The sequence below is a fragment of the Ixodes scapularis genome, unplaced genomic scaffold (genome assembly GCF_016920785.2).
Source record: "Ixodes scapularis isolate PalLabHiFi unplaced genomic scaffold, ASM1692078v2 PGA_scaffold2__306_contigs__length_199485367, whole genome shotgun sequence".
NCBI classification, from domain to species: Eukaryota; Metazoa; Arthropoda; class Arachnida; order Ixodida; family Ixodidae; genus Ixodes; species Ixodes scapularis.
Window position 1 is genome coordinate 48,955,144 of NW_024609857.1, and position 27,822 is coordinate 48,982,965.

The window sequence follows — 27,822 nt, forward strand, 5'->3', positions numbered from 1 at the left end:
TGTGCCACCCTCTATGAGTGACGGCGGCAACCAGACAACTGGCAAGCCGAGTGTCTGGTACCCGCCATCGCTCATAGATGGCGGTAGCTCTCCAGAGGGTTGTGTCAAGATTTATTTGTCCACGGACATGAAACTAAGCAAACTAGCCCTTAACAGCTCCGCGAAAAAAAAAAAAAAAAAAAAAATGTTGTTTGTTGCATTTTTGATAAGCAGAGTGGTAGCCTTGTAACTGAAGAGTACAGTAAACTTTCATTAATTCAACCTCTAGGAAGCCACGAATTTTTTTAATTATTGCAAGTTTGAATTACCAGAAATTCATCTAAATATGATGCAAAATAAAAAAAAACTATGATTTGTTATATGGACGGCTACACACACAAAGAAGATATCCTATGATTTCCTCTACACAGGCCCATACTCCGTTTCGCGGTAACTTGACAAACTGTGGAGGCTGCAGCCCCCGCGACCCAATAAGAGCGTCGGAGCAAGGCACGTGACAACACTCCATGGTCGAGGCCACGGAGGCCTCGTTACTGCCACAACAGCAGTGCCGTCTGCAACAAAAGTCAGTTCTAGGCTTTTTTTTCTTTTCACAGCAATTGAAGTTCCACAATTGCATCTCTATCAACACGACACAGAAGAAAGATGAAGGCATGTTACTTTTCAACTATACTTAGTTTGGATCAACCCTTTTCCGAGAACAACGTGGCTTTTGAATGATGCTTGAACGATCACAGCCTTGTAATCGACCGCTTCCGCTCAAAAAGGTGCCCCAGCACTAGCATCTGCCACAGATTTGTAGGTAAATTGATTGTATGGTTGTCTCATGAACTGTTCCAGAAGAGACTGCCAGTTAATGGACGGCAATGTTGCGGTAGTGGACGTTCATCCAAAGTTGGTGGGTTTCACAGCAGATGACTCTTGGCTAGCAGATGACAGTCGATTCTTCTGGGCCTCGCACTTGGCGCAGTGACACAAACGCTCCTGGGACAGGTGACACATGCCTCGCACCAATGCTCTTATTGGGTTGCAGGGCTGTAGCCTCCACAGTTCGCCAAGTTAAAGCCCGTTCACACTCTTGCGACCTCTTAAACCTGGGTTCCTTAAAACTTTTTAAGCCAGAAAACACACTGGCGCCATCTATTGGGAAGCAGTGTAAACTCGGCGGTCCGGCATATTTTTTTTTTATTTCTCGCACATTATCCTTTCTTTCTTGGCTTGAAAAACTTTTGTCAATGTTATAAACAAGCCTTTCTATGGGTATTACGCACATTTGACCTCGGAAATCCCGCAAAACCTTCGCTCTTGTGAAATGCAGTTCCAGGGTCACTGCATAGATGGCGCCACAATGCCAGTGTGTTCCCTCATTCTAAAAACATTTCTAACAAGTTTTAAGAGATCTCGTCTCTCTCAGTCGTACTCGGTCGCAAGAGTGTGAACGGGCCTTTATTGTTAAACGGAGTATACTACAGTGAAACCCGTTTAGAATGAACCCACTTACAGCAAATTATTGTCAATATCGAACTCACGAAAACTTTAAATAAAAATGCATGTAAAAAATACCTTTTATAACGAACAACATATTGGCTATATCAAACTCTTTCCCCCGGGAAGGCTTCCAAAAACGCACAAGCAAACGTCTTCTAGCCTGTCTCCCCCCCCCCCCCTCCCCCCCGCGAAAAAAAGTAGGAAAGAAAGATTCCAAAAGCTCAAGTTGCAAACAAAATTGAGCGAAGAGAAGCAATTCAAAAGGGGAGAAAGCTAAAAAAAAATTACTGCATTTCCGCGTGGTGAATGATGTTGATTGGGGCGAAGCTCTGGTGGTGCAGATGTTACTGATTTTGTTCATAGGTAGTGCTAATGGTGCTGATTTTTTAAAAATTTTTATTGCTCATAGGTAGTGTTGAGTTCCGGGTTGCGTTTCGACTCCATTAGCCAATGCATGCAAAGTTTAACGCGATTATATACGCATTTGACCACAGCGCCCTCTCCTGTATAGATGTTGAGCAGCTACATGCAACGTTTCATCCATGACATCCCCAGCTCTTGAGTTACTACCATATCTCAGAGCCCCCTACTCGTCCCGCAGTCATGGCTGAGTGGTTAAGGCGATGGACTAGAAATCCATTGGGTCTCCCCGCACAGGTTCGAATCCTGTCGACTGCGCAAATATTTTTTCTTTTTTTAAGAAGACAGATTGCATGGCAATCGATGTGAGCACGGACGCCGGACAAGGCTAGACCCTAAGGAGCTTTGCCCCTAAAAAATTAAGTTTGTTCTTCAGGCAAAAAAAGTTGTCTATTGTGGACCATTAGCCCCGTTGAGCACAATTTTTACCAGGCACCAGTGCATTGCAGAGAAGCAACACCTGCGAAAGCGAGCTTTGCGGGAGTTGCTTCTCTGCAGTGCACTCGTGCTCTGAAAGAAGCGCACTCAACGAGGCCACGAGAACAAAAATTATGAATTACACGAAAACGCCATTCGAATTGAGCGGCTTATAAATACATCACAAACATAGCAGGACAACCAAACTTTTAAGATTTGTTTGAATTAACAATAAGTATAAAATATTCGAGCTTGAATTATCGCGAGCCTACCACGTAACTGGCACCTGTTGGTCAAAATCCAAGCTCGAAAGGAGACCTCGCTCGCTGATTAACAGTCACAAGGCAAGCAAGAGTGAAACAATCAGGTGCTGGACAGAGAAGGGGTATGAAAGATACACAACAAATTTCGAGAAACAAAGTGGTTTTTGGGAATCATTCTATTAATATGCTTGTTTAACGCAAATTGTTTGAGGTGAAGGTCCGCAATGGAAGAAGAGAGCGAACCTTGTCTGAACAAGGTTAGACAAGGCAGCAAAAGCTTGCTCAGGCTTCGCACATCTCCCGGCTGGGGCACTGCCGGTTAAGGGGCCTCTCCGCAGGCGTGCGTGGCCTTGTAAGCGTGTGCACAAGCAAGGGTGGATCCTCGAGTGGTTTTCGTTGGCTTCCCACTACCCCAGACGTGTTGCACCATCCCACAGCGTTTGTCAGAAATGCAAGGCAGTGCATTCTGCACCCTGGCTCCCCCCGAGGCAGTGCCATTCCGATACCTCTTTTCTTCCACCGTGCGGATGTCTTTCACCGCAAGCTGCGTCACCATTGCGTAGGTAGCCTAGCGACAAACGCCCCCTCCCCACCCCCAAGCCCCCAAGGTCAACTTTTTTTTAATTAAAAAATTGATATACACCAGCCAAACGTTTAGTTCTTGGTGACATAGCAAATATTGGGACAACAAATTCGACCCGGGCAAAGTCTTGGCCGTAACGTCATACCTCAGCACTCCTCCACCAGCCAAATGCCTACCACCTAGCCCCAAGCCTGGCCCATAAATCTGCCCCTGGCAACAACGATGGTGACCAACTCGTCTCCAGAGCAAGCCATTCACAGTGCGAACTTTTTTCTGGCGCTCGCACCTGCAGGCTTCGGTTGTGGTTCTCGCAGAGCAGCTGCAGGAAGCGCAGCACAGGCAGCATCACCAGGACCTCGGCGGCCAGCCGGGGCTCCTGGGGCTTCTCTCCCTCCTCGCTCGGTGACACGGGGCTGCCACCTTCGGCGATAAGGGTGTTTACAGGTCACTCCAAAGCGGGGGGGGGGAGGGTGAAGACAGGAGCAGAGCGCGACACATTGTAAGCGCCGACATCGGTGATCCTGAGAGAAAAAGGAGAGTAACAAAAAAGCCAAGAAAGAAACCAGACAATGGGTTTGACGTCTTGCCACAAGTAGTGAAGTTGTTAGTGTGCTTGCCAGCTTTATTAATGCGAAAGCATTAACTGTCCCATGGAGCGAGCCGACATCATCAGCTTTGAAGCCGCACCAAACAGCACCTTAAATCCTTTCTCCAAGCGAAGTCAGCTGCAACTATGAAACCACGCAAAGAGCCTAGACAACAACACCTAGGTAGTTTCCCCGATCCGAAAAGAGCAGAGTAAAGCTGATGAATTTCTACTTCGGTCCCATTGGCTGGCGCGCGTCGATGAGGCTCCTACTGGCCGCTGCGCATCAGTTTCAACGACCACCACCCCATGGCGCTGCGTGTCCGCGAGGCAGCGGTTCCACCGCTCCACACCAAAGGTCAGCATGTCGAGGACGGCGCGCGGGCTCGATTGTTGACGCAAGTGTACCGCAGACGAAAGAAGAGAGCGGAAGAGTGGCGTGCATGCTTTCGCATTCACAACTTACGAGAAGTGCTTAGGTGTACCTCGAGCCTTTTTTGTTTCTTTTATACAAGACGTGGCACCGTTATTTTCGCACAAAATGAAGCTAGGAAACAACTAGGTACAGATCTTTCGGTATGGTTTGCTGCTTCTTTCTGTATAATAAAGCGTCACCAGCAATGTGGGCCACTCGGGACCACTGATGTCCGTATGTATACACCCCCTCCCCCTCCCCCACCCTGTATACTTGGGAGAATGACCCGGTATTGATAAGAGATGGAATAGAGATAAGGGGCGTAGTGCCCAAAGAAACAAGCAGCCCTGCCGACAGCTCGATGTGGACTGTATTTCCGGTGACCGCAAAATAAAACTGTAGACAGAGGTTATTTTTTGTGTGAAGCTAGGAGATATTTTTTATAGGGGTATGCGAATACTGCATAGTAGGTATTGAATCAAACGCCGAATCGAATTAAGAAAGAAAAGCCGAATACTGTCGAGACCGGTTATAACGAAGTCAACGGGAATCAGAAATCACTTTGCCATATCCGCTATTTCGTTATAACCGACTTCGGTTATAGAGAAGGCAAAAGGGAATGGGAAATCGTGATCGCTTCGCTGTAGCCGCTATTTCGTTATAACCTACTTCGTTATAACCGGTCTCGACAGTACTGAATCGAATATCGAATAGTGATTATATCTGTAGGGATTTTTCAAAGTGTGCTGTGAATGAGAATATTATATGTGCAGAGTATGCGCTTGGTGCAGAATATGCATCTCATATGGAACAAAGGCTCAAATGTATACAAGTTCTGGTGCAAAACAAAGAAAAAAAAGCAGCTGCTGATGGACGTGGAGCACTAAAGATTTAATTTTATGGGGCAAACATAATTTATCTATCCTAAGCGTCTCAAAAAAACCAAAAATACAGCCACGCAAGCTTTTTTTTTTTTAAAGCACAATTTTACAATGCGACATGCCCTTTTCTTTTCTTTTTTTTTTATATCTGTATATTATAGAAAAGGAGTATTTTGCAATATTTAGTCCCAATTTTAAGGGTGAAAAAAGGCATGTGGGAGTTTATTTTATATAAGCAAACAGATAGGTGCTAAATCTGAGTAGAACAGGCCTAAACAGTATACTAATCAGAAGAAAATACACGTGGTTAGGTGGCACGAGCCACCGTCCAACAGCCACTATGCATCCATTCCTCTGGCCATCTATCCCGTTTTAGAGAGCCTAGATTTAAAAAAGAGAGCAAGCGAAACTGAAACCATGGAGACTGCTCCTACGCAGATTAGACGTCAGTGCGCGTGTGTTGTGTTGTCGCACAGAAAGAAGGCGAGCAAACGGAAGAGCAACGACACCTGCCCGATCGACGCTTTTGTCTTTTCGTCACCTTCTCACAGTTCATATTTCAAACACAGCTATCGAACGGTTGGAAACCCTCTCAAATCTAGGCACACTACTTTTCCTTTCCGTTTTCAAACTTGCGGCTTTCAGTTCCAAAACGATGACGACAACGCGGCAGGTTTCGTTGGCATGGTTAACGTGGTTTTATTTTTGTGATCTTGCAGTCGCCGATTTCTGTTTGTGTGGCTAGTGTGTTGTACATCGACACTTCAGTTTGAAACGATGGGCTTTACTCGTGAAAATAACTAGAAAAGCGGCGCAAACGAGATGTTTCGGTTGTGATTCAAGGTTTGATTGTGTTACGATTGTGATTAAATTATTGTGCTACAAAGCTTGTGGCTTTCGTAACTTTTCTTTTTTCTAACCTGTGCGTTAAATTTTTGTGGAATGGTAGGACCAAGAGGTGTTTCTCGCATGATCTCTCTAACATCAACGTGCTAACATCAGTAGAAAAAAACGTCTCTTTCGTCAGCTCTGTGCCGACCGCGCATCTTTGGCCGAACATATCGAATATTCAAGTGACCAAATACTGGGAATTCGGTTTGAGTTTGTATATCCGAGTCTTCGCACACCCCTAATTTTTTATTCTAGGACAGTTCCAATTCCAGCTTTCAATTTTCACACAATTTGATAAAACCGGCTCGAGGGTCATTTATTGGGGTTTATCGGTACTTACTGAAAACATGACACTTAATTACTGTCACTCTGTAGCTATACTGATGCTTATCACTGTTTCTAATCATTGCCAACTTTTACCCAAAAAAACGCAGGAGGTGCATTTTCGACCATCCCGCTTTCTAAATTAAACGGCCCTCAACAAAGCAAACTGATATCACCACTGCTCTAACACCACATAAAAACCTTGGGAAAATTTCCCTTCAGGAGCTGCAACTAACGGTGCTTGTATTGCCCTAGGCAGTAAAACAGCAGCGCCCACGGGCAATTGGCATGTAAGCCGACACCACGAGCACCACACACGAGCGATTCGAGGCTGTCGACCATTGTGGGTGCCAGATGATCAACTCACTCGCCGGATCGCTGCTCAGCCCCCCAACGGTAGAACGCACATGGGCGTATGCTTTGCCCGTCACCTGGGCCGCATCCTCCAGTTGTGCCCGCAGTTCTTCCGACACCAGAAGACAGCCCTTGCTGCCTGCACAGGAGAAAGAACCATCTCTTAAATCCCGAGTCCCCCCTGCCCCACGGCGAACTGCCCGACGCACCCCTGGGCCGACCGCGGTTCTCTCGCAGGGTGTCCTTGCGGCCCAGGTCCTTCTCCTCGGAGGTCGCTCGGGCGGCCATGTCCGAGGTGCTGACCGTCACCGTCGACTTTATCTCCTGCTGGGCCGCCTTCAGCTTCTCATAGAAGACCCTGAAGAACTTCTCGGCATTGCTGCCTGAAGTCAGCTTGGCATGGATCGACCTCTGCAAAGGCCGGTCAAGAAGAGGCATTGGAAATGAATGCTTTCAATGCGCATGCATCCTCAAAACTACAGCAAAGTTTGTAAAATGCTGGTCGTGCACAGAAATCTGGATTAGGATTGTGGCAATAGACCCGTTGCAAAAATCCCAAAAGCCCACACGCGCCGCACGACGAATAATGGGAATCCTCGGTATGCCCCTCCTCCCGCTACCACACGACCACATGGCATACACGAGCAGGTGCAGGTTACCACGGCAACAACTTTTGAGCAGCCGAGTTGGGCGAGCAACGAGCCAATGGCTGCTCCTTTCTCATCCCTCTCCTTTGGACCGGCTCTGTCATCTGCTGCACCAACGCTTTGTCGAACCTGGTCGAAACCTGCCACGGTTGCGGTGCACACTAAATGGATTCAAACCCACTTCAATACGTTAAGGTAAGTTACAATGAATAACGTATTGCAATAAGTTCACCTGTCACGATGCCTTCACGCTGCCACAGATACGGTACGCCCCCAACGACATAAGACTCGGCGGATGGGCGGGATGGCAGATGGCTGCAACGGCTGCTGGCGGTAGCTGCTTGGACGCACGCACAGTCACGGAGGCACAACGAGAAAGCGCGTGATCTGTACCGAGGGTTCCCAAAATTTCCTGCCATTGTGGCACAGTACGTTTTGCAAAGGGTCTAAGACCGATCTCACCAGCAAGTTTTGCTACGCCGCTGCTTTTGCAAAGCAATTGCGGGACCTTAAGTCTCTGCGTGGCAGGGCTGGTGCAGTCGCGGGCAGAGACGCGGTGGAGATTTGGCTGACAGCCAGCCTCGCACGAATGGTGTCGTTCCATCGGATTGTTATTCTTTTGATCCGCTGTCATGGCGGGTTTCACATGCTGCGTCCCTGGCTGCAGCAACGACAGCACCAGACGCAAGGGTGTTGAATGTCACAGCTTTCCAAAGGACCGGCAGTAGGAGTAGAGAATTGATTGTCAAAGTTTGCCGAGCTGGCAGTAAGGGACGGTAAGCGAGTCTTCGCTTGTTCGAGAAAGCTAGGTAATCGACGTTGTGCGCGAAAACAAACTCGCGCAAATTCTAATTTTTCTGTTGTCAAGAATGGGACAAAACTGACTACCCACGGAGTTACGCCTAGGATGGAGGTGTGATCGTGCTTGCCTCCAACCGTGTTTGAGTCCCAATAATGTGCAGCACCTCGTGTTCGGCACTCATTCATTAAACACACAACCTGTCTTTACCGGTAGCTTTCCACAAAATTGTTTTCTAAGATTAAAGTGTTTTCAAGTTCGTGCCCATGACTGGTCACACAAACTTTTTTATAGCCTTTGCTAGCTTGCCGAGTGCACGCAGGTAAGTGGTATAAATGCCTCAGGCGTAGAGACCTAAGGACAAGGCTGGCAAGCTGGTACCACCAAATGTTTTAAAATTTGGATCGAAGGTGCAAGCAACGAACAAAACATGACAAACTAACATTGTTGAAGCACATTTTTAATCTGTAAACTAATGCCTCGTTTACAAAATACCCCAGAAATTTTTGCTAGAGTAGAAAGCCAAATTATGAAGAATAGAAAACAAGCTGTGCAATGTGAAATGCACCACACAGTAGAAACAAAGTGATCTGAATGTCCATGAGGGCAAACGTTGTTCAGCATGTTTGTCAAAAAACAATCCAAGAATTTAATTTGCAAGAGCTTACACTAAACACTAGCCTTATCTTTAACAAACAGTCCTGATGGAGCTTTCAAATTACACCAACAAATTTTGGGCACAAAACACTGTGCAACATTGATTGTTCCTTCCTGAGGCGTGTTTATGAACGAAACTACACACAAATGCAAAGAAAACCCACCACTAACATGCATGCCTACGAACAACCTCACGGCTCAAAAAGGGACTAAAGGACACATGCAAAGGAAAAAAACATTTTTTTTTAAACAGCGTAGATGGAAAAAGAATGTCATAAAATGATTTTACAACGAAGAAAAACAATTTTTAGAGCTATATTTACGGCGCTATACGAATTTGTAGTTGCCGCCCGCGAGAGCCGCCGCTGGTCACGTGGTAGGCCCGTGCGCCGCTGCGCTGCGTCGCCACCGCCGCAAAGTCACGCGCCGCCGCACGCTGAGCGTTGTGCAAACGCCGCTTCAACGCGTTTCTCCACGCCGCCGTCGCTGCCGCCGCACAAGTTTGTCTGCTTCGGGGCGCCGCCGCCGTCGTCTGACCAGTGCACAGGTCTATCACGTCTGCTCGCGCTTTTTCAGGAGTTTCCTTTGGGCTCTAAAAGTTACCTATTAATCTTACTTTCTTGTTATACTTCAAACAAAGATGAATAAGTTACTTTTAGACGCCAAACGAAGCTTCCGAAAGAGCGCAAGCGCCACGTGATAAATAAGGGCCAGTCACGTGATAAATAAGGGCCACTTTTCTGCGGCGCCGGCGGGCGCCAACTACAAATTCGTATAGCACCGTAAATATAGCTCTAAAAATTTTTTTTCTTCGTTGTAATATTGTTTTATGACATCTTTTTTCCATCTAAGCTGTTTAAAAAAATGTTTTTTTTTTCCTTTGCATGTGTCCTTTAAGAGGGGACACTACCCAAAAAAGTGAATTTTTGAACCACTTGTCTGATTTAAATGACATTTACAGGGCTTGTTTCTGTTGATGTTGAGAACATTTCTGCCAAATTTTGTTAACCTGGGTGAAGTACAACAAAAATTGCAAATGTTTAAAGATGAAAGTGGGTGTGTCTGCATAGGAATACTATCGTTTTGAAAATACTTATAAATTTTGTCATTTTTATGTGTTATATTGCTTTAGGACAGTTCAGAGCAGATAGCTATGGAGCTATATTTCTATATTATACCATCTTTCATAACAAAAAAGGCACATACACTCAAATACTGTTTTTTAGATTTCCATTCTTTGTCCAAAATTTTCATTCCTGAGCATGAAAATATTACAAAAATAAAAAATACAAGCTCATAGCGATCTTTCCCTTTAAATGTCACTCTAGAAGAACTCATAAAAACAAATCCAAGTTATGTAATAACAAAACGATAGTTTTCCTAAAGTGAAATTTATGCCAAAAAGTGGAACGGAGAAAAATGTGTTCAAAGTGTTCCAACCCTTGCCTTTTCTTTAGCATCGGAGGACCGAAAATAATTTATAAAAATTAACTATGCAGTGTAAACTAATGAAACTTTCTGGGAATACTCTCTAGGTGTAGGTGGATGTAAATGGTATGACATTTTTTAAAATCAACTTTTTTTGCCGAAATTGTTTTTTCTGGGTGGTGTCCCCCCAAAGGGGAACTGACGCATCAAAATCATATATTTTCTTTATTATGTGAAACGAGTGAAAACTATACCCGGACATCACCCTCAAAATTTTAAACTTGGGAATTCAGTATTTGTGAAGTAAAAAAAGAATTTCCAAATGCCGAGATCGTCGCGGACGACAGTGAGATCATCCGTGACGACGACATTTAAATCGCTGGAGCTGGTCGTTGATGGGTCAAAGTCAAAACGACCAACTTCCAACATCCTTTGATAACAATAACTCTCATTGCTGCTACGATCAGTGTAAAAGATACCAATGTATCATTAAGACGAGTTTTGGGTTGCCTTATATCTAAGAGTACAAGCTCATCGAGTTCTACGGTCAGGAACATGTAGCGGCATCCTCCGCAAACCTAAGAAGTAGAAGACACTGCTGCCGGGCAAGAGCCAAGTGTGCACGCTTAAAAACCCAACCACACGGGACGTTTTCACACGCTTCGTCCGCGTCAATGTCACCTCGCGTCGGTGCACATCACTCTGTGCCGGTATCTGCCCAGGCGAAATTCCGGCATCGGCCCACACATCGCATCATTGTGGGTGGCCTCGTGCGACGCGCGCCAACGCCGACACAGCGCATGAAAAAACGCCCCGTGTCGGGATTTTTTTCGTCGTCACGGGGCAGTGCACGCGCAAGCGCACGTGGAATGGAGTGCTCTGCCTGGCACATTGCCGACGTCACAAATTCAGCTAGGAAGTCCCCGTAACAGCGATCGCCGCAAAAGGAGGAAACCCGCTCCTTAGTGCGCACCTGTATGACGGGGTTTCCGCCCCGCAGCAGGGCGATGCCCAGTTCGACACTCTCGAGGAAGATGGACAGGTTGGGACTCATCATGATGAGGTCCACCACAAGGTCTGAGGCACCCTCTCGGTCCAGCTGGCACTGCACCTCCATCAGGGGGCTATGGGGCCTCGGAGGGAAAACCCCCGGGGCCACTTCGGGGCCCGAGGAGCCCCCCCGCTTGGTTGGGGGCTGCCGCCCCAGGTAGCGCACCAGCAGGCTCTGCCGCAGGGCCTCCCCCTGCAGGCAGACATGAGGGGGCCTGGTGGGCATTGGGGGTCCCCCAGGCACGGCGGGGGGGAGGGGGCGGCATTCCTCACCCGAGCCAGGTCAGAGAGCTCTCTTTGAGTGAGCAGGTTGACGTCAACCTGGAGGTCCGCAGGTCGCAGCGGCAGCACAGGAGAACAGAGAGCTGAGGTGGTTAGTGCAGCATGAGAGAGAGAGAAAAGAAGAACCGAAACCAAAGCGACGGCAAACAAGCGGGCGGGCCAGAGCGGCCGCGCACACACAGAGGGGCAGGACAAAGAGGGAGAGGGTGGCCTCACCTTCTCGCTGTGCTCGCAGTCCGACATCATCTGCCGCAGGGTCTGGAGCACACGCACGCAGAGCCCCTCTTCGCGCTCCTGCAGCAGCCGCTGGGTGTGCTGGACCAGCTTGGAGACAAAGGAGGCGCACTTGGCCTGGGCCTGCGGCCGTGACGGGAAGAGCAGCTGGGGCTGGTGCAGCACGTCCACCAGCACCGACAGCTCGCTCTGCACCAGGGGGCGCAGCTGTTCCTCCAGCAGTAATACCAGCTCCTGGAGCACCTCAATGACCGTGCGGTCCCCAGGGTGCGCCCGCGGCTCCTGTGGGGTGCCAGCGCGGTCGGTGGGAGGGGCTTGTGCGAAGCCTTCCGCTCTTTTGGCACAATCACTCACGCTGAGGCGGGGCGGGGTTGGCTCCGCCTCCCGCTTGGGGGCCCTGGCCGACGACAGCCAGGCCCGGGTGTGCTTGCTGATGAGGGCACTCTTGTCGAACATGTTGCCCACTTGGGTCTCCAGGTCGACGGGGATGGCGATGCCGCGGGTCTTCGCTGCAACGACAAACAGATGATTACGGTTCTGAAGGCGGAAAAGCCGCGAGGACACGACCAGGGTGTCTAGCAAATTACTTCTCTTGAATTTTCTGACTGCTGCAAGTTCTATCCCCGACTAGTTCAATTAAATCCCATGACCATTAAAAAAGGAGACTCTGGAAATGATTCTGGATTGGTATTGCTTAGGTTAAAGGGCAACTCTGCTTTATTTTTGTTTTTGAAAAACAATGCAGTCCTCTTCAGTACTGTCGAGACCAGCTATAATGAAGTCAACAGGAATCGGAAATCACGTCGCTATATCCGCTATTTCATCATAACCAACTTCAGTTATAAAGAAGTGCAAAAAGGTATGGGAAATCGTGATCGCTTCACTGTAGCCGCTATTTCATTATAACCAACTTCGTTATAACCGGTCTCGACAGTATCACCAAGGAAGGCCACACGTCAAATATTATGACCTAGTTCTGTCTAAATGCTTCTTAAACAGTCCGGCAAACTTTGCAACTTGCCAAGTTGCCGAAATCGGCTGACTCGAGCGAGCGAATTCAGGCACAACCAACAACGCAGTCAAGGCTACGGTGTGGACGTAGCCAATGTTGAGCTAAACGTCATCACCATTGCCCCATTTTGCTTATTTTTACTTCTCCGGGCGAGCGCAACGGGTGAGGTCAGTAACGCTTCCTCTCGGTGCTCAGCGGTGTCCACGTGATTGGCGTAACATGCCTGCTCAGCACGCTTCTTGGGAGCCGTCCGGCCGTTACCGCAATCTGCCGCATCACGACCGCGCCGTCGTCTCACTGTTTGTGATTGTTGTCTCTCGGAGTTTTGCTCACACTACGGACACTATCGTGTGCGGATTTAATGTCATAGACACCAAAACGTGATGAAGAGTATGGTGCAGATGACACTTGCACCTGGCTCACACTACGCCAATCCCGCCCGTCGTTGTGTAGAGAATAACGTGACATATGTACCCCGCGATAGCCATGTTGTTGGCAACCCGAGGCCAATGTTGCTCGATGGAGCCAAAGTTTCAGTTCGATTTCTGCTCGTGTTTAAAATGAGATTTTACAATATATATCCCATTTTTCGCGAAGCAAATGGTGTAGTGTCTTTTACTAGAGCTTTTTAATGTGAAATCACTCATTATCCCGAAATCTTTTGAATTTAGCGGAGTTGCCCAGGAGCATCACGAGATTACAGCCCAGGACAGCTGTAATGGCTTTTTCCAGTGTCATGTGGAACAAAGGCCCTTTTCAGGGCCAAACAAAATTATGTTTGGAGCTTGAAACTCTTGCTCGCCTCTCCCGTTGTCCAAAGTTGTCGGCTCATCACTTTAGAAGCAATTTTTAGCCTATATCAGTAATTCTTCACCATTTTTGCAATCTTCTCAAAAACAAATTATTGCAATTTTTAAAATTATTTGTTCAGAATGCACTACACTACATCTTGATAACTATTATTGCATAAGGGTTTTCACATAATTTATTGTAGTCAGCGTCGAAACAGGAAAATGTGATTTTTATCAACATTTCACTCGTTCTTTACTTCTTTCATATTTTTTTCCTAATGTTCCCATAAATGGATTACATCATCTTTTATGTCAAGTTGTTCATGAAGACTTACACTACACCTTGGTGGCAATTATTATTTATCATTGTTCACACAATTTTCTATGTTCAATGTCAAAACTTTAACTTTGATTTTCTCATCTTCATGTTTTTTGTCAACGTGCTTAGCCCTACGGGGGTTTTCATGAGGTTTTTATCGTAGCATTTTGAAACTTTTTATACCATTTTATTCAGAAAGGACTGGACTATGGAGTAAAGCTATTTTTTTGCAGTTTATAATGACAACGAAAATTTTATGATAAATAATGCGACCTCATTAGTGTCATAATTAGCATAATTAGTACATTTTTGTATTATAATGTAATTTTGTGAAAATATAAATAGCTTTATAATGCATGGCAGACCTTTAGCTATGCATCTACATCAATAAAAAAAAATATTTTTGTTCGAAATGGCCTTAACGACCCGTAAGAAATTAACCAAATTAGGCAACACTATTTTTTATAACTTGAAAACTAATTGAGGTATTTTGAAACTGATTCCATATTTGAAGTGAGGAAGAAGGAACACATATGCACAGTGATTTTCATTAGTATAGCTGCAAAAATAAAATAGTCCATTTTAGAACCAGTGTCTCGCCTTAAGTGCCTTGGACGAGCTGAGCTCATCGGCCGCTTTTTGGTTAAAAATGCCATGGATGAACTCAGCTGGTCCAGTGGTTTTTCCAGTAGCCCTCAATACCACGGACGAGCTAGGCTCATTCACGTAGTTTGCGGCGCTGATCACAAATGGCAACACTCATTTTAGTTGGCGCCTTTTTTTTTTTTTCTTTTTTTTTTTTTCCACTGCTCATTTTTGCGTAATAAACTTTTAAAATTTTATCTGTTATACTAGAGCAGGGGTGGCCAGGCTGACCCGTCCTGAGAGCCGCAAGCAAAGCCACAAAAATTCCAAGAGCCGCAGAGAGGGGGGAAGACGGGGGAGGGGGGGAGGGGGCGGGTTAAACTTTTGTTTAGAGCAGTAACCGAAACTCGGAACTACTTTGAATCTATTCGAGTCAAAAGCTGTCCAACTGTACGTAACTTAGCAGCAGCACAGAACTACCAAACCGCAACCTGTCTTTTGATCTAAAACGCGTTTCCATTTCTTTTTTTGGATAAGTGCTCGCGTGTCCGGGAGGGAGGCGGGAAGTGGTGGGTAGGAGGAGGCGGGGTGGAATAGGGGAGGGAGCCGTGAGCCGCACTTTAACACGCGAAGAGCCGCATGCAGCTCGCGAGCCGCAGCTTGGCCACCCCTGTACTAGAGGACTGAAACTTCTTCATAAAAATATATGACATTTTTAGGATGCTTTTTTTTTTTAAAAAAGTGGCACGTGAAGGGTTAAAGGATTCTCACATAGATTCACATCAAAAAACAACTGCAGAAAACACGAAAAACAAGCACACCTTGCATTCATAAATAGTTTTACAGGTTCAAAACTAATGTAAGTCCAACAAACCAATAGGTATATGTGTCCTACTTGCCAGAGAATACAATTACGGAGGCTGTTTCCACTTTATCGGGTTAATCAGGGGGTGGCTCCAGCCATCTAAGGCCCCTTGATAAAATTCACACGTTCCGTTTCTTACAAGTACCGTCAACCGTTGTTCTGCAAATGCACGAGGCACGTGGCCTGGGCGGGTGCTCCGCCACCATTCACTTCCTAGTCCACTCATTCTAGTGCATCGCCGCAGTCTGCTTCCAAAGGCTGCATGAGGTATGCATCTCGTGCATTGGAGCATTTGATGCTGCTTGTAGGAAAAGAGCAAGCTCATTGAGGGGCTTCAGTGCCACCTAGTGACGTTTCAGGCAACAGTAAAGACATTTTCACCACCACCCGTGCCACTGCATGTTGCGTCCTTATGCTTCGCAGCGCATCACGGTGCCACTCTCAGTGGTTATTTTTTGCGACTTTGCCAACTGCTTGACAATTTTTTTTGATAATTCCCCAACTTTCCCAGGTGCATTGAAATTTCTTCACAATTCAAGATTTTCCCGGTTGATAGACACCCTGACAATTTACCGATTTCCGCCAGGGTACGGATGCAGCCTTCGACGTTCATCCGCTGCTGCAGGTTCAGCCAGGTGCAGGTGGACAAACGAAAGGCCGCCTGCAGGAGCCTCACAAATACTGGCTGGTGTGTCTGCAAAGACGGTCGTGTGCCGTGAGACAAGACACGCCGGGCTCAGCGTTTTGGTAGATCACTTACCTGACCCTAGAATTTCCATGCAGCAGGAAGCAAGACAAGAACAATTAGAGGAGAATAGAACATGCTCACGAGCCTTCATATGAATTGTGAAGAGATTCCTGTCAGTTGCGCTCGTGTTTACATAGGGCAAACAAAGCGCTGTTTTTACACTAGAGCACGAGAACACCAACTTGCAGTCCATAACGTCTCAAGATGCATCTTGTTGAACACTGCAAGCAATGCAGTTGCAAAACACTTCTAAAATCAACGAAGTTTGTCATGAAAGTGAATAATAAGACTGCAGAAAGAACAACTAAAACTTTTTCATCAACACTTCAGCCAAAAAGTGCATTAGTATAAGCCTTAGATTTAAAAGAATCAGTATCCTTTTAAATGTCTTTTTATGAAACTGCCATTTGATATGAAGTTTCCTTGAAACTAAAATGTTTCATTCTTTCGCCGGACCTGGTGGCTAGATAGGCAAAAATCGCTGCTGCCGCTACAATGATTCTCAAAGAAATGCATTAGCATTTTGCACCGGTTATATATAACAAAGCATGGTGATTGCAGCCTCCCAGCACCTTTTCATGGAGGTGAACATTCATGAAACCCCTCTTCTCCTTTGAGAACATGATAGTGCTTCAAGACAGGGACGAGAGTAAGAATGAGGCAATGCAATGCACTAACCTCGACTGTTTAATCCTCAGAGAAGCAAGGGTATAAATACTCTGCATCATCGCGCCATTTAACAAATCCCATGCCACGCCAATGCTCGCAAGAACGGTCTCTTTTTATTAGAAAACATAAAGATAAGACAGTAAAAGAAATTATAGAGGTAAACCTGATAAAAAACTATGGGGATCGATGTGTCAATGTGGCGTAGATCGATTTGGGCGACAAAGAGAGACAGTTCTTGCGAGCATTGGCGTGGCATGAGATTGGTTCAATGGCGCGATGATGCAGAGTATTTATACCCTTGCTTTTCTGAGGATTAAACAGTTGAAGTTAGCGCATTGTGCCGTCTTGTTCTTACCCTCGTCCCTGTCTTGAAGCGCTATCATGTTCTCAGTTTCAGTACCAACTCGCCTAAGAATCCAAATTACCCTCTTCTCCCTGGTGCAAACAGATCACTTTACTTAGCATGTGCATGAAGAGCGACCGCGGCCACGGTCCGCATACTGTTGTCTTTGGAGGGTCAATCAGCCAATCTGCTACCGAATAGGGGCGGTTTTCGCTCAAACAGTGTTGTCGGTCCTCTTGAGCTTTACATTGCCGCGCATGTTGTGCATACAAGGACGACGACACCATGCGCTTACGGCCCAGTGACATGGTAAGAGGACTGCGCATCAAGAACGACATGGGAAGTGTGGCAGGTCGAAGAACGGTACCGGAGTTTGCATGCATCCAGTCTCCAAAGCCAGCGGCAGGAGCTTCCAAGGGCATCCAAAGCACGCACCCGCACCCCACCTGTTATCTTTCGGCACTCGCAGAAGGTGTTTCCTGGCCAATTTTCAGAACCAGCACGGCTGTGGCGCCATCCCGTGGCAATGTTGCGAACTTTGGTTAGTCCAAACCAGTCCAAAATCAGTGCATGTACCAAGGCACTAATGCTAATGCATTAAAAAAAAATTGGCTGCATGTTTTGTCCTTCTGCCAAACGTGCGCGGTAGCTTTATAGACTGGGTGGTGCTCTTAATTTGGATGATGCTTAATGCAGAATGACCCCTAGTCTTTCAGTGCCTGGGGGAGTGGTACCCTTACCGTGAAATACCGCAAAGTAACAATTTCCTTCAAGCACCCACTATTAACCTTTTACAAACTTGAGAGTTCTGCAAATTAAATGTTAAGTTCCCGATTTGACCACACAAGCGCCCATGTCTGGATTGAACCAGTTTTCAGTGAGAGTGCAATGGACGCTCCCCCAGTATTTTACGGTAGTTCAGGGGGTGCATAAGGTAGGGTTTTGTATGGAAACAAATTATGCAGCACCATTCTCTCTTTGTGATGCTGCGTGTGCTTCCCTTCAGCACCACCTGGATACAAAGTCTTTGCAGTGAATTTTCAAGTCACCAAAGGAGGGGAGGCATGCTTTCCTGCCTTTTCCACTCCTCCTCATTCTGCACGCCCTTTTTATGCTACCTGTTTCTGCTCCTCTCTTTCTTGCCCTTTCCATCCCTCTCTGCTTTGCACACTTTCTCACATCATCTACTTCTGCTGCTCCCGTTCCTGAGTGCTGGGACCATAGCTCAGTCAGCAGTGCACTCGGCTTCGTAGCCGGTGACCGAATTTCAATCCCTGGCACCAGTTGCCTTTTTTCTTTTCAAAATTCTTTAGCAGTTATGGACCGACCAACTTATGCATTTCGTGCTTATGCAACTTCTGAGGATGGTTGGCCCTATAAAGCTACAGCTTTAATAAAATTGTATGTATAGGGTGGCATGAAAAGAGGGGCTAGCTGTGGAACGAAGTAGAAAAATATCCACCTGCACACAGAGCGACTTTGATGAAAGGTGTATTTTAGTGGTAGATTTTACTTTATGAAATTCCAAAGCATCCTGCAAAAAATGCAAATCTACAATCATTTGCAAGGACAGGCACCGATGAAGATGACAGAGTCACACAAGAGTCATACCTATGGCGCCACCTCCCATCGAAAGCAGACAATGAATGTTGTGTCGTTTGCTTTCAATGAAGTATGTGCTGCACCCATCATAAGATGTCACCACAAGTGCCATCTCAGGAAACTCTGTCGCCTGTGTCATAGTGTGCCGTTTAAAATCTCAAGGACATTCCAATTTTTACAGACCCTAAAATTTCACAAGGTAAGAGCCACCACTAGATAATGCTTTTCATGAAAGTTTCAGCTCCTTCTATTTATGCCTTCCTACATACATGTTTGAGTAGCCCTGCATTAAATCCGCTCAAAGTTAGCACCTGACTGTACTGAAAAGGTACCTTATAACTATAAGGTTCCGTGTTTTCTGAGTTTATTGCTTGTGAAATTCGAAGGGTATTTTTCAGTTTACTTTTAACGAAAGATTCGGAGTCTATCAGAGTTTATATATATGATAAATTCACGATTCTCCAGAATTCAAAGTTTAATTTTGCTGTGTGCCACATTTTTCCAAATTCAATATAAAAACAAATATTATCCGGACACAGCTGCCCTAAATTAAAAGAACTTACCAGTGTCGAACGACATTTCTTCACATGAATTGGGCATTCCCACCTTTGCCATTGGTAATACTAACTGTCCCACAACAAAACTTAAAACAAATTTTTTCATTTCATTTATTCAACCCTTAAAGGCCCAATGGGCATTACATAAGGGGGGGCAAGGAATATAAAATCAAAAATACAGAACACCGCACGAAGCGAAAAAAACAAACAAAAAAAAAACACATCAATTATACATTTGTACACGCTATAAAAATAGCAGGGAAAATCCACACAAACAAATGAAGTCAAAAATCACCAACATATCGTCTATGTAAGCACTCGACAAACAACAAAAAAATTACAATATTAAAAGAATAAACAAAATAAGAAATATATAATAAAATATAAAAATAAGGTAGCCAACTATGAAAACAATGTAGAAATCGCCTCACGGAACAGGCCGGTGTCACTAATGTCGACTATGGTGTTGGGAAGGTCGTTCCAATCGCGGATGCCTTGCGGGACAGCGGAGTTAATAAACGCATTAGTTTTACCGGTTAGGTGCTTGAAACTTTTGCTATTAGTGGTTCGATGGGAAGATCTGTTAGGAGGCTCAAGAAAAGGTATATTATTATCGTGATAGTAGAGCTTATGGATGAGACACAGAAGAGCAATTTTACGGCGGTTTTCGAGTAAAGGGAGAGAACACTGATCCTTTAGAGTAGAAACACTTATGTTATACGAATAACTCGATGTTATAAAACGTGCCGCTCGATTTTGGACGGCTTCAATACGTTTGGTTAAGTAGACTGGATGGGGGTTCCAGATTGGTGAAGCATAATCAAGTTTTGGGCGAACGTAAGTTTCGTAGGCTAGTTTACGGAGTTGAGGATGTGCTGCCTTGAGGTTACGCTTAATGTATCCGAGGGTTCGAGAAGCATTAGCAATTACGTTGTTAACGTGGGTGATCCATGAGAGGTTAGAAGTGAGGTGAACTCCCAGATATTTGTAAGAAGAAGCAACGCTAACAGGCGTGTTACCAAGAGAATAGGGGAATGAGGAAAGGGTTTTTTTGCGAGTAAAATTAAGTAATTTGCATTTTGACGTGTTTAGGGGCATTAACCATTTGTCACACCAATTATGAATATTGTCGAGATCTCGCTGAAGGATTAGATGGTCATTTGGATGATTAATTTTTCGGTATAGCACACAGTCATCTGCAAACAAACGTATGTTAGAGGACAGCGAATTAGGAAGGTCGGTAATATAGATAAGAAACAGAAGAGGCCCTAAGACGGTGCCTTGAGGGACTCCCGAAGTTACGTTAGAAATGTCAGATCGAAAATCTCCATTGACAGTAAACTGAGAACGGAGAGAGAGAAAGTTTCGAATCCACGAGAGAGTTAGAGAATCAAGATTGAGCGAGGACAGTTTAGATATTAAACGACAATGAGGTACGCGATCAAATGCTTTAGAGAAATCAAGAAATACGGCATCGGTTTGAGAGTTAGTGTTCATATTAACATGAAGGTCATGAGTGAATTCGAGCAGTTGCCTATCACACGAGAAGCCTTTTCGGAAACCATACTGATATTTATAAAAGAAATTGTTAGATTCAAGGTGTGATGCAACATGAGAGAATATTATATGTTCCAACAACTTACATACAACACTAGTTAGTGATATGGGACGGTAGTTTTCCGCTGAATGACGATCACCGCCTTTGAAGATCGGAACGACCCTCCCAATTTTCCACTCATGCGGGATGCAGCCGGTGGATAATGACTGTTGGAATAATAGACAGCATATTTCACCTGCAACTTCCTTAGTATTTTTTAATATCTTTGAATTAATTGCGTCGACTCCAGCAGAGGTGGAAATTTTAAGTTTATCTATCAAGTCTACAATCCCTGATGGTGTTATGAGGATAGGCTCCATATACCTAAAATTGAGCTCTGGTACGGAAGGTACGTTCAAAATATCCTCATTCGTAAACGTTGATGAAAAGAAATTATTAAAAACCGAGGGGCATTCGGCATCGGGGATAATATTACCGTCGATGCTTGTCAACTGTGTTGAACGGGATGGCTCGTTAGGGGAAATAAGCTTCCAAAACTTTTTTGGGTTGTTCTTTAATATTGTTGGGAGGTCGCAGCTGTAAAATTTGTCTTTAAAGAAACGCAAACTATTAATATAAAGTTTGGCCCAGGCGTTATAGTTAGACCAAGCTGTTTCAGAATTATAACTTTTTGCCACCTTAAACCGTCTTTTCTTTTTGTTACTCATTATGTTCAGAGTTTTATTATACCATGGTTTATTGCTGTTGGTACGAATGCGAACACGTGGAACAAAGGTAGTAGTAAGTTCGAGTAGCTTATTTTTAAAAAGACTCCAGTTGTCACCAACTGTACGACAAGAAAAGCCCATAACATAAGATTCAAAAAACTCCAAAAGACCAGCATTAATCTTATCGAAATCCGCCTTATTGTAATCCAATATAAATTTGGAACCAGTAATATTCCTACTAGGTGCAAGTGATACAGTCATACGAATCAGCTTGTGATCACTAAACCCGTCGATGACAGAGACAGACTTAACTATCTCAGGGACTGATGCCAGACAAAGGTCAAGAATATTGTTTACACGTGTCAATTCATTTATCATCTGAACAAGGTTGAAATCAAGAGTTAGATCGACAAACATCTGCGCTTCTTGGGAGGATGAACTTAGAGTAGACCAATCGACGTTGGGAAAATTGAAGTCGCCAAATGTCGCTTTAACAAACTTCGATACTTTAAAATCCCTGAAATCCTTGACATAGTCTCTGGAAAGCTTGTTTTCTTTCCATACCGTTCCACCACTCCACCCTGCAGCTAGCTGCATGGGGTGGAGTGGCGAGAAAGAACCCTCAGCTGCCCCCACCTCTTACGATCATAGCTTGCATTGTTATAAAAATACAACCTCGCCTTCCTCCAAAAAATCCAAATTGAAAACTAGAACAGTGGCTTTTGTCGTGTCCCAAAATTACAATGACCCGTTGTCCTCTATTGGAGAAAACTCAACTCAGAACCATTGACCCTGTGCTACGAGTCGGATGACCAAGCTAATTTGTAGAATACCAGCATTTTCGCTGTCTTCCGCCATCGTAACGTCGAAATTCCGAGTTTTTCAGACAAACCCGTATTGAAAAAAGTTTTACCGGCAAGAGTCTTTTGGATTCTATCCAATTTATCCGAAAACACGGAACCCTACTTATTGAGTCAAGTTCGGTATGCACATTTGAGATCTTTTAATTACAGTAGAACCTCAATTATTCTATCTCAGTTTATTCGGAATCCCGGATAATTCGCAAAACTTCCACGGTCCCGTGGCTCCTCATGAAATAATGACCGGATAATCTGAGCGCTCCGCGCGTGCTTACCCGGTTAATTCGCCGATTTGGTCTTCCACATTCAATTTTTAGTTGCTAGGTGGCGCCAGTTGGCATCCAGATTCAGCAGCAAAAACAAAGATGGCGCGAGTCTTTGCTGATCTATTTCCTGTTTGCTGGTCCACGTGCTTAGTAGTCCCTTTGTTTTATTGGGCTTGGTGTCTGGGTAATCTTGGCGTCGAGCCGCTGTGGGGCTGTGGTTCGGGCCATTACTGAACCGCATGTAAGTGATTTTGCGAGCGACGAGACGAGCGACGGTGAGAGCCAGCGACAAGCTACAAAGATTTCTCACTGTCGCCCGTCGCGTTGCTCATTGCCTTGGTCGCTCACTCCCGTCGCTTTCATATGGTTTGCCTCGTCGCACGACTGACCGAGCAACAGTAAAGCGGGCCGCCGTCACTTGTCTCATCGCTAGCCAAATCGCTTACATGCGACCAGCTGTGGAGCAGGATACAGCCAATGCTAGTTCCAGTAATGTCCCTGGGATTGACGATGAGGGAGAGGAGCTTTGCTCCTGCATTTGGGATGGTGACGGTGAGTCGGTCGGCGTAAGTTTTACAGACTACTTAAACATAGAAGAGAATGAGTAAACCTGCTATGCGGACCTCGAGAGCAAAATCACTGAGTGTGATGGCAGAGATTGATGACAATGATGAAGCGCTTCGGGCACCCGCTCTATGGGAAGTTATACAGTCGCTGAATGTCGTCCGCAGCTGAGTGGATAGTAATGCCGGTGATTCTGAGATGAAAAGTATGACGGTCGGCGCCATTAATTACAGAACGCAGCAGTCCCATATCGCCGACTACTTCAGGTGATGTTCTCTCGATTTGACGACTCGTTTTGAATAAAATGTTTCCTTCGAGATTCAAGGCTTTGCGCACAATCTTCAGTCGTTTTCTTTCGCTCGTGGATAATTCGCAAATTCGCTTAATTCGACAATATTTCGCAGTCTGACTGACTTTGAATTAACAAGGTTCTACTGTAGTATAATGCAAACAGAGCAGCCCAAGCAAATGTTCAAACGCCCACCTGCACGGTGGCGCTCTGCTCTGAGAAGGGAGAGTTGAAGAAGGTGGTGATGATGTTCATCACCGAGTTGGTCACGTAGCCCTCCAGCAGCTGGTCCGCATGCCGCCGGTCGTGGGTGGCATTGCACACCTGCGAACCCAAGTCACTTCTTCAGAAACATCGCCCCTCCAGCAACGACCTTGACGCGATGCTTGGCACGAGTCTTTGACTGACGCGTTTGCCGTCCTACCCCGCCCCTGCATCAAAAGCGGTCCCAAAGTGGCCACGAGTTCCGTCATGGGAGCTGCCACGTCTTGCTTTCGGATGCCGTGACGGTTGGTCGTAGAAATGGTGGCAAAAAGGGTAAGCAGACGCGAGAATCGCCGTCGTGGTGGCATCCCAACTCGCGTCTGCTTTGGTTTCCGTCGACTGTCTGGCTGCAGAGGTACCTGCAGCAGAATGGCTGCATCCCCTTCTGCGGCAGTGCCACAGCCAAGATCATGGCATGCAACGCAACACTTGTAAGACGTCATCGGGTGGAAATTGAGGGACCACTTTAGAGGAAGCGGTAAGTGCATTAGTCCACTCACCATGGCCACGTCGACGAGGAAGTTGTCGAACAGCGTCCAAATGTGGTGGGATGCGTAGATCTCCTTCATCTCTACCTCCGTGTCGATGAAGCAGTGCGAGAGGAAGTTGATATAGGCCTCCTTGACCTCAGGCAAGCAGTCCGGGTGGGACACCACCCGGCAGATGTCGTCCAGGGAGAGGAGTGAGTGGCACTTGATCTCGGTGAAGACGTTCTTGCCCTCCGTGCAGCAGGCCAGCAGCCGCACCAGGTCCACGTGGTAGCGCAGGGGGCCGCCGGGGTCCAGCCGCTGGCGCTCCGACCGCATCAGCTCCACCAGCTGGCCCCACGAGCCCTTGTCGTTGTACAGCACCAGCGCCTCCTCGCCGGCACCCACCAGCTGCGTCGAGAGCCCCCTGTTGTTGAGACGACTCCCGAAGCGCTCATCAAGCTTGCTGTTCAATAATAAAGCTTGGGCCAAAATTTGGGTTATTCCACTATGTTTTCAATGTATTTACGAGCCGCTAATTCGAACGGCGTTTTCGTGTACTTCATACTTTTTGTATTCGAGGTCCCGTTGAGCGCGCTTCTTTTCGAGCACTGGTGCACTGCGGAGAAACAACACTTGCGGAGCTCGCTTCCGCGGATGTTGCTTCTCCGCAGTGCCTCGGTGCTCGGTACGAAACTCAATGGGGCTAAAGCAGAGTAAAGTCATTGGATTCTGGGAAAGTAACGCCATTGCCTTCCCTGCCTGCTAGCCGAACACAAACAAATGCTAACATACAGACGACCAAAATTCCGCAAGGCGATCGGCTAATCGGTCTCTGTTGTTATGGCAATCACCATTTGGCCTTTTCAAATCTTCTAAGCTTCGAGAGGGTCGTTTGAATCCAGTCGCACCAAGACCTCCATGAAGCATCATCGTACTGAAGGCGTTCCTCGCCAATAGAAGTGTCTTTGGCACTGTGTATACAATCATGGCCTCCTCCGCAGGTCTCGTACAATTATATTGTTCTTCATGCATATTTTAAAACAGGAATATTATTCTTCAATGCCTCCAAGAACCAACACCGCCTGTGGTGGTGGTACGAAGATGTACGTTTGTTTCGCCAGTGAGTGAATAGCAAAATCTCAGTATACAAGAAATGTCTCTATAAAGCTACCCGTCACCAGCAAATTTAGATTGGCTCACCAAGAATGAAAAGGTCAAAGGGAAATTGCTCATTTCATGAGCCAAAATGGCGACCATACGGGGAGCTTGGAGCTACTTTCCCATGATCCAGTTACTTTAAAGCAGGGGACACACAAGCAGTGAAAACAGAGGCTGTGCTGCAGTTTCCATAGCATCTTATGCCATGCTGCCACATCACGGCCTCTGCACACGTCCACGTCACAGCGTTCGTGCAAGTTGCTATAGAAACTTTCACGTGGCCCCCGTTTTCATCGCTCGTGTGCCTCCTGCTTAATAGTCTACAAAAGACAACTTTTTTTGCTGGATCAACAAACTTAAGTTTGTTTTGAAGCGTCATGTGCAGTCTGAACAGGCCACGATAAAGAACATTTTTGAGGGCTGAATAAACTTGTCGTACGTTTCACCAATGTTTTGTGCATGGTATACCTGCTTATGATTAGTAGGCCTGTGTAGAGGGAATCATAATATATCTGCTTTGTATCTGTAACCAATCATATAACAAATAATAATTTTATCTTACATCATATGTAGATAAATTTCTGATGATTCAAACTTTCAATAATTCAAACAAACCTCGTGGCTTCCTGGAGTTTGAAATAACGGAAGTCTACCATAACAAGGTGGGCTATAGTCACCAACAAGATGAGAACGATGGAGAGGTGTTCAGTGTGAGCTCCCTACCTTCAGTAATGCTTCGGCATCTCCCGAGCCTCTAGAGCGTGCATGCAGTCGAAGCACGGAGAAAGGCAACGAGTGGACGTTGGGGGCCGAGCGTTCTAGAGATACTCTCTGTCTTTCTAACTTTGTCAGCGACTGTAGCTAGTTAAGCATAATATACGTAAATAGTGAAAAAAACAGACAAGGACATGAGCACAGAGACGGGATTTGCACTAGTCCTGTCTTTATGTCCGTGACCTCGTCTGTTCCTTGCGCTATATATGTTTATTTCACAATGCACTGCTTGCATGCCATTAACTCGCTCGGCCCATAAGAGCACGCTATAGCAAGACAATTAGAATGTGCCAATGGAGCCACGTTACGGCCATTCGTGAAAACGTGTAAAAGTCGTTCACACGATAAGGAAATTTCGGTTTGTTGCGTGGATATCGCAGCCAACCATCAAAATGTCGAGCAAAGTAGCTCCTGGAGGAACTTGTGGGCTAAGAAACATCCAAAAGGACCATGAGATGGTAGCTGGCAGTCAGAAATCGGGTGGTCTTTCTCTCCTGCGTTCGACAACCAGGTCCCCTCTGCAATGTTTGAAGAGCCGAAGCTCCTATCGGCTGCGGCAATTTTGTTATTTTTTTCTTTTTTTTGTTCTACTAGTTCTGATGCTTACAGCCCCTTTGCATTCAACCACAAGTAAGCCCTACAATTTGGATTATTTGGCACCGAGAAATATCCTCTTTCTATGCTTTGATAAGAGAAAATATGGGTAGTTGAGAAGGAAAAAATGAAAGACATTTACAAATCTCTGTAACGCGAAATTAGAGTGCAGCTCTTGAGGAGGAGGAGGGGAGGGTACAAAAGTCTCTCCTCCTCCTCCTCCTTTTCCCTACCCTCCCCTCCTCCCACAGTTCCTCCACTAAATTTAGCTGAAAAATTGACACCACACAACCTCAACACCAATTGTTTCCCCGCTAAATTTAGCGGGGAAAATGACGTCACGTAACCTCAACACCAATTCAGTTTCCCCGCTAAATTTAGTGGGGATAATGACGTCACAATACTTCGTGTCACGTCACCCATGAACAAATTCAGTATCTGCGCTAGATTTACCAGGAAAATTGACGTCACGTGAGCTCAACACCAATTCAACTTCCCGCTAAATTTAGCGGGGCAGTTGAAAGCTGACGGCGACGCCGCTATATGCAGAAACAAGCAACTAAGGGCTGCGCTCTAAAAAAAAAATGTGAGCCTCATAAAGGCATCTTTTTCCAAAACCCAGCACATGTAAACACAAACTGACATCCATGCCAAACTTTATGAATGAAGGCCTATTCTGAGCACTTAGCTAAATAAAAAGTATAATTTCATGGTCCCTTCAAAGTAGGGGTGTGCCAAGACTCAGGCTTCAAATAAATTGTGAATAGTGAAATTTGCTATTCAGTTAGATTTACAGCACACTTTTACTATTTTAAGTACTCCAGCTTATTCGAACATTCAAAAATTATGAATAATGTCTTCAGAATTCCCAGATTTTTCGCATCAAGCTTCACCACTCTGCAACAGCCCTTTCTCATTGAGCTTCAATGCTTAGCACCGGAGCGTCGTGCCCATTCTCACTGCTATGCACGGGACATGATCGGAGGAACAGCTGATGTGACGAAGCATGTTGGTTTTCTTTGTGGTCTCAGACATTTCTTCTTGCTTCTCATGCAAAAAGCTGTTTCTTTTCACAGTTACAGTCGAATCTCGTTAATTCAAACTGACG

General features: G+C 45.7%; 1 protein-coding gene across 4 annotated transcripts in view; it reads right to left on the bottom strand.

Annotated features, from left to right (window-relative positions):
- LOC8042698 (inositol 1,4,5-trisphosphate receptor type 1) overlaps positions 1–27,822 on the bottom strand; it is a 76,810-nt gene that overhangs the window by 20,610 nt on the left and 28,378 nt on the right. For all 4 annotated transcript variants that reach the window (XM_040498684.1, XM_040223056.3, XM_040223055.3 and 1 more), the window contains exons 22-30: positions 24,219–24,596; positions 23,650–23,778; positions 15,865–15,985; positions 12,074–12,228; positions 11,702–12,001; positions 11,127–11,396; positions 6,832–7,033; positions 6,636–6,761; positions 3,458–3,591 (exon numbers count right to left, since the gene is read on the bottom strand). In XM_040498684.1, coding sequence (XP_040354618.1) covers positions 3,458–3,591; positions 6,636–6,761; positions 6,832–7,033; positions 11,127–11,396; positions 11,702–12,001; positions 12,074–12,228; positions 15,865–15,985; positions 23,650–23,778; positions 24,219–24,596 — 1,815 coding nt within the window. The remainder of the gene's footprint in view (positions 1–3,457; positions 3,592–6,635; positions 6,762–6,831; positions 7,034–11,126; positions 11,397–11,701; positions 12,002–12,073; positions 12,229–15,864; positions 15,986–23,649; positions 23,779–24,218; positions 24,597–27,822) is intronic.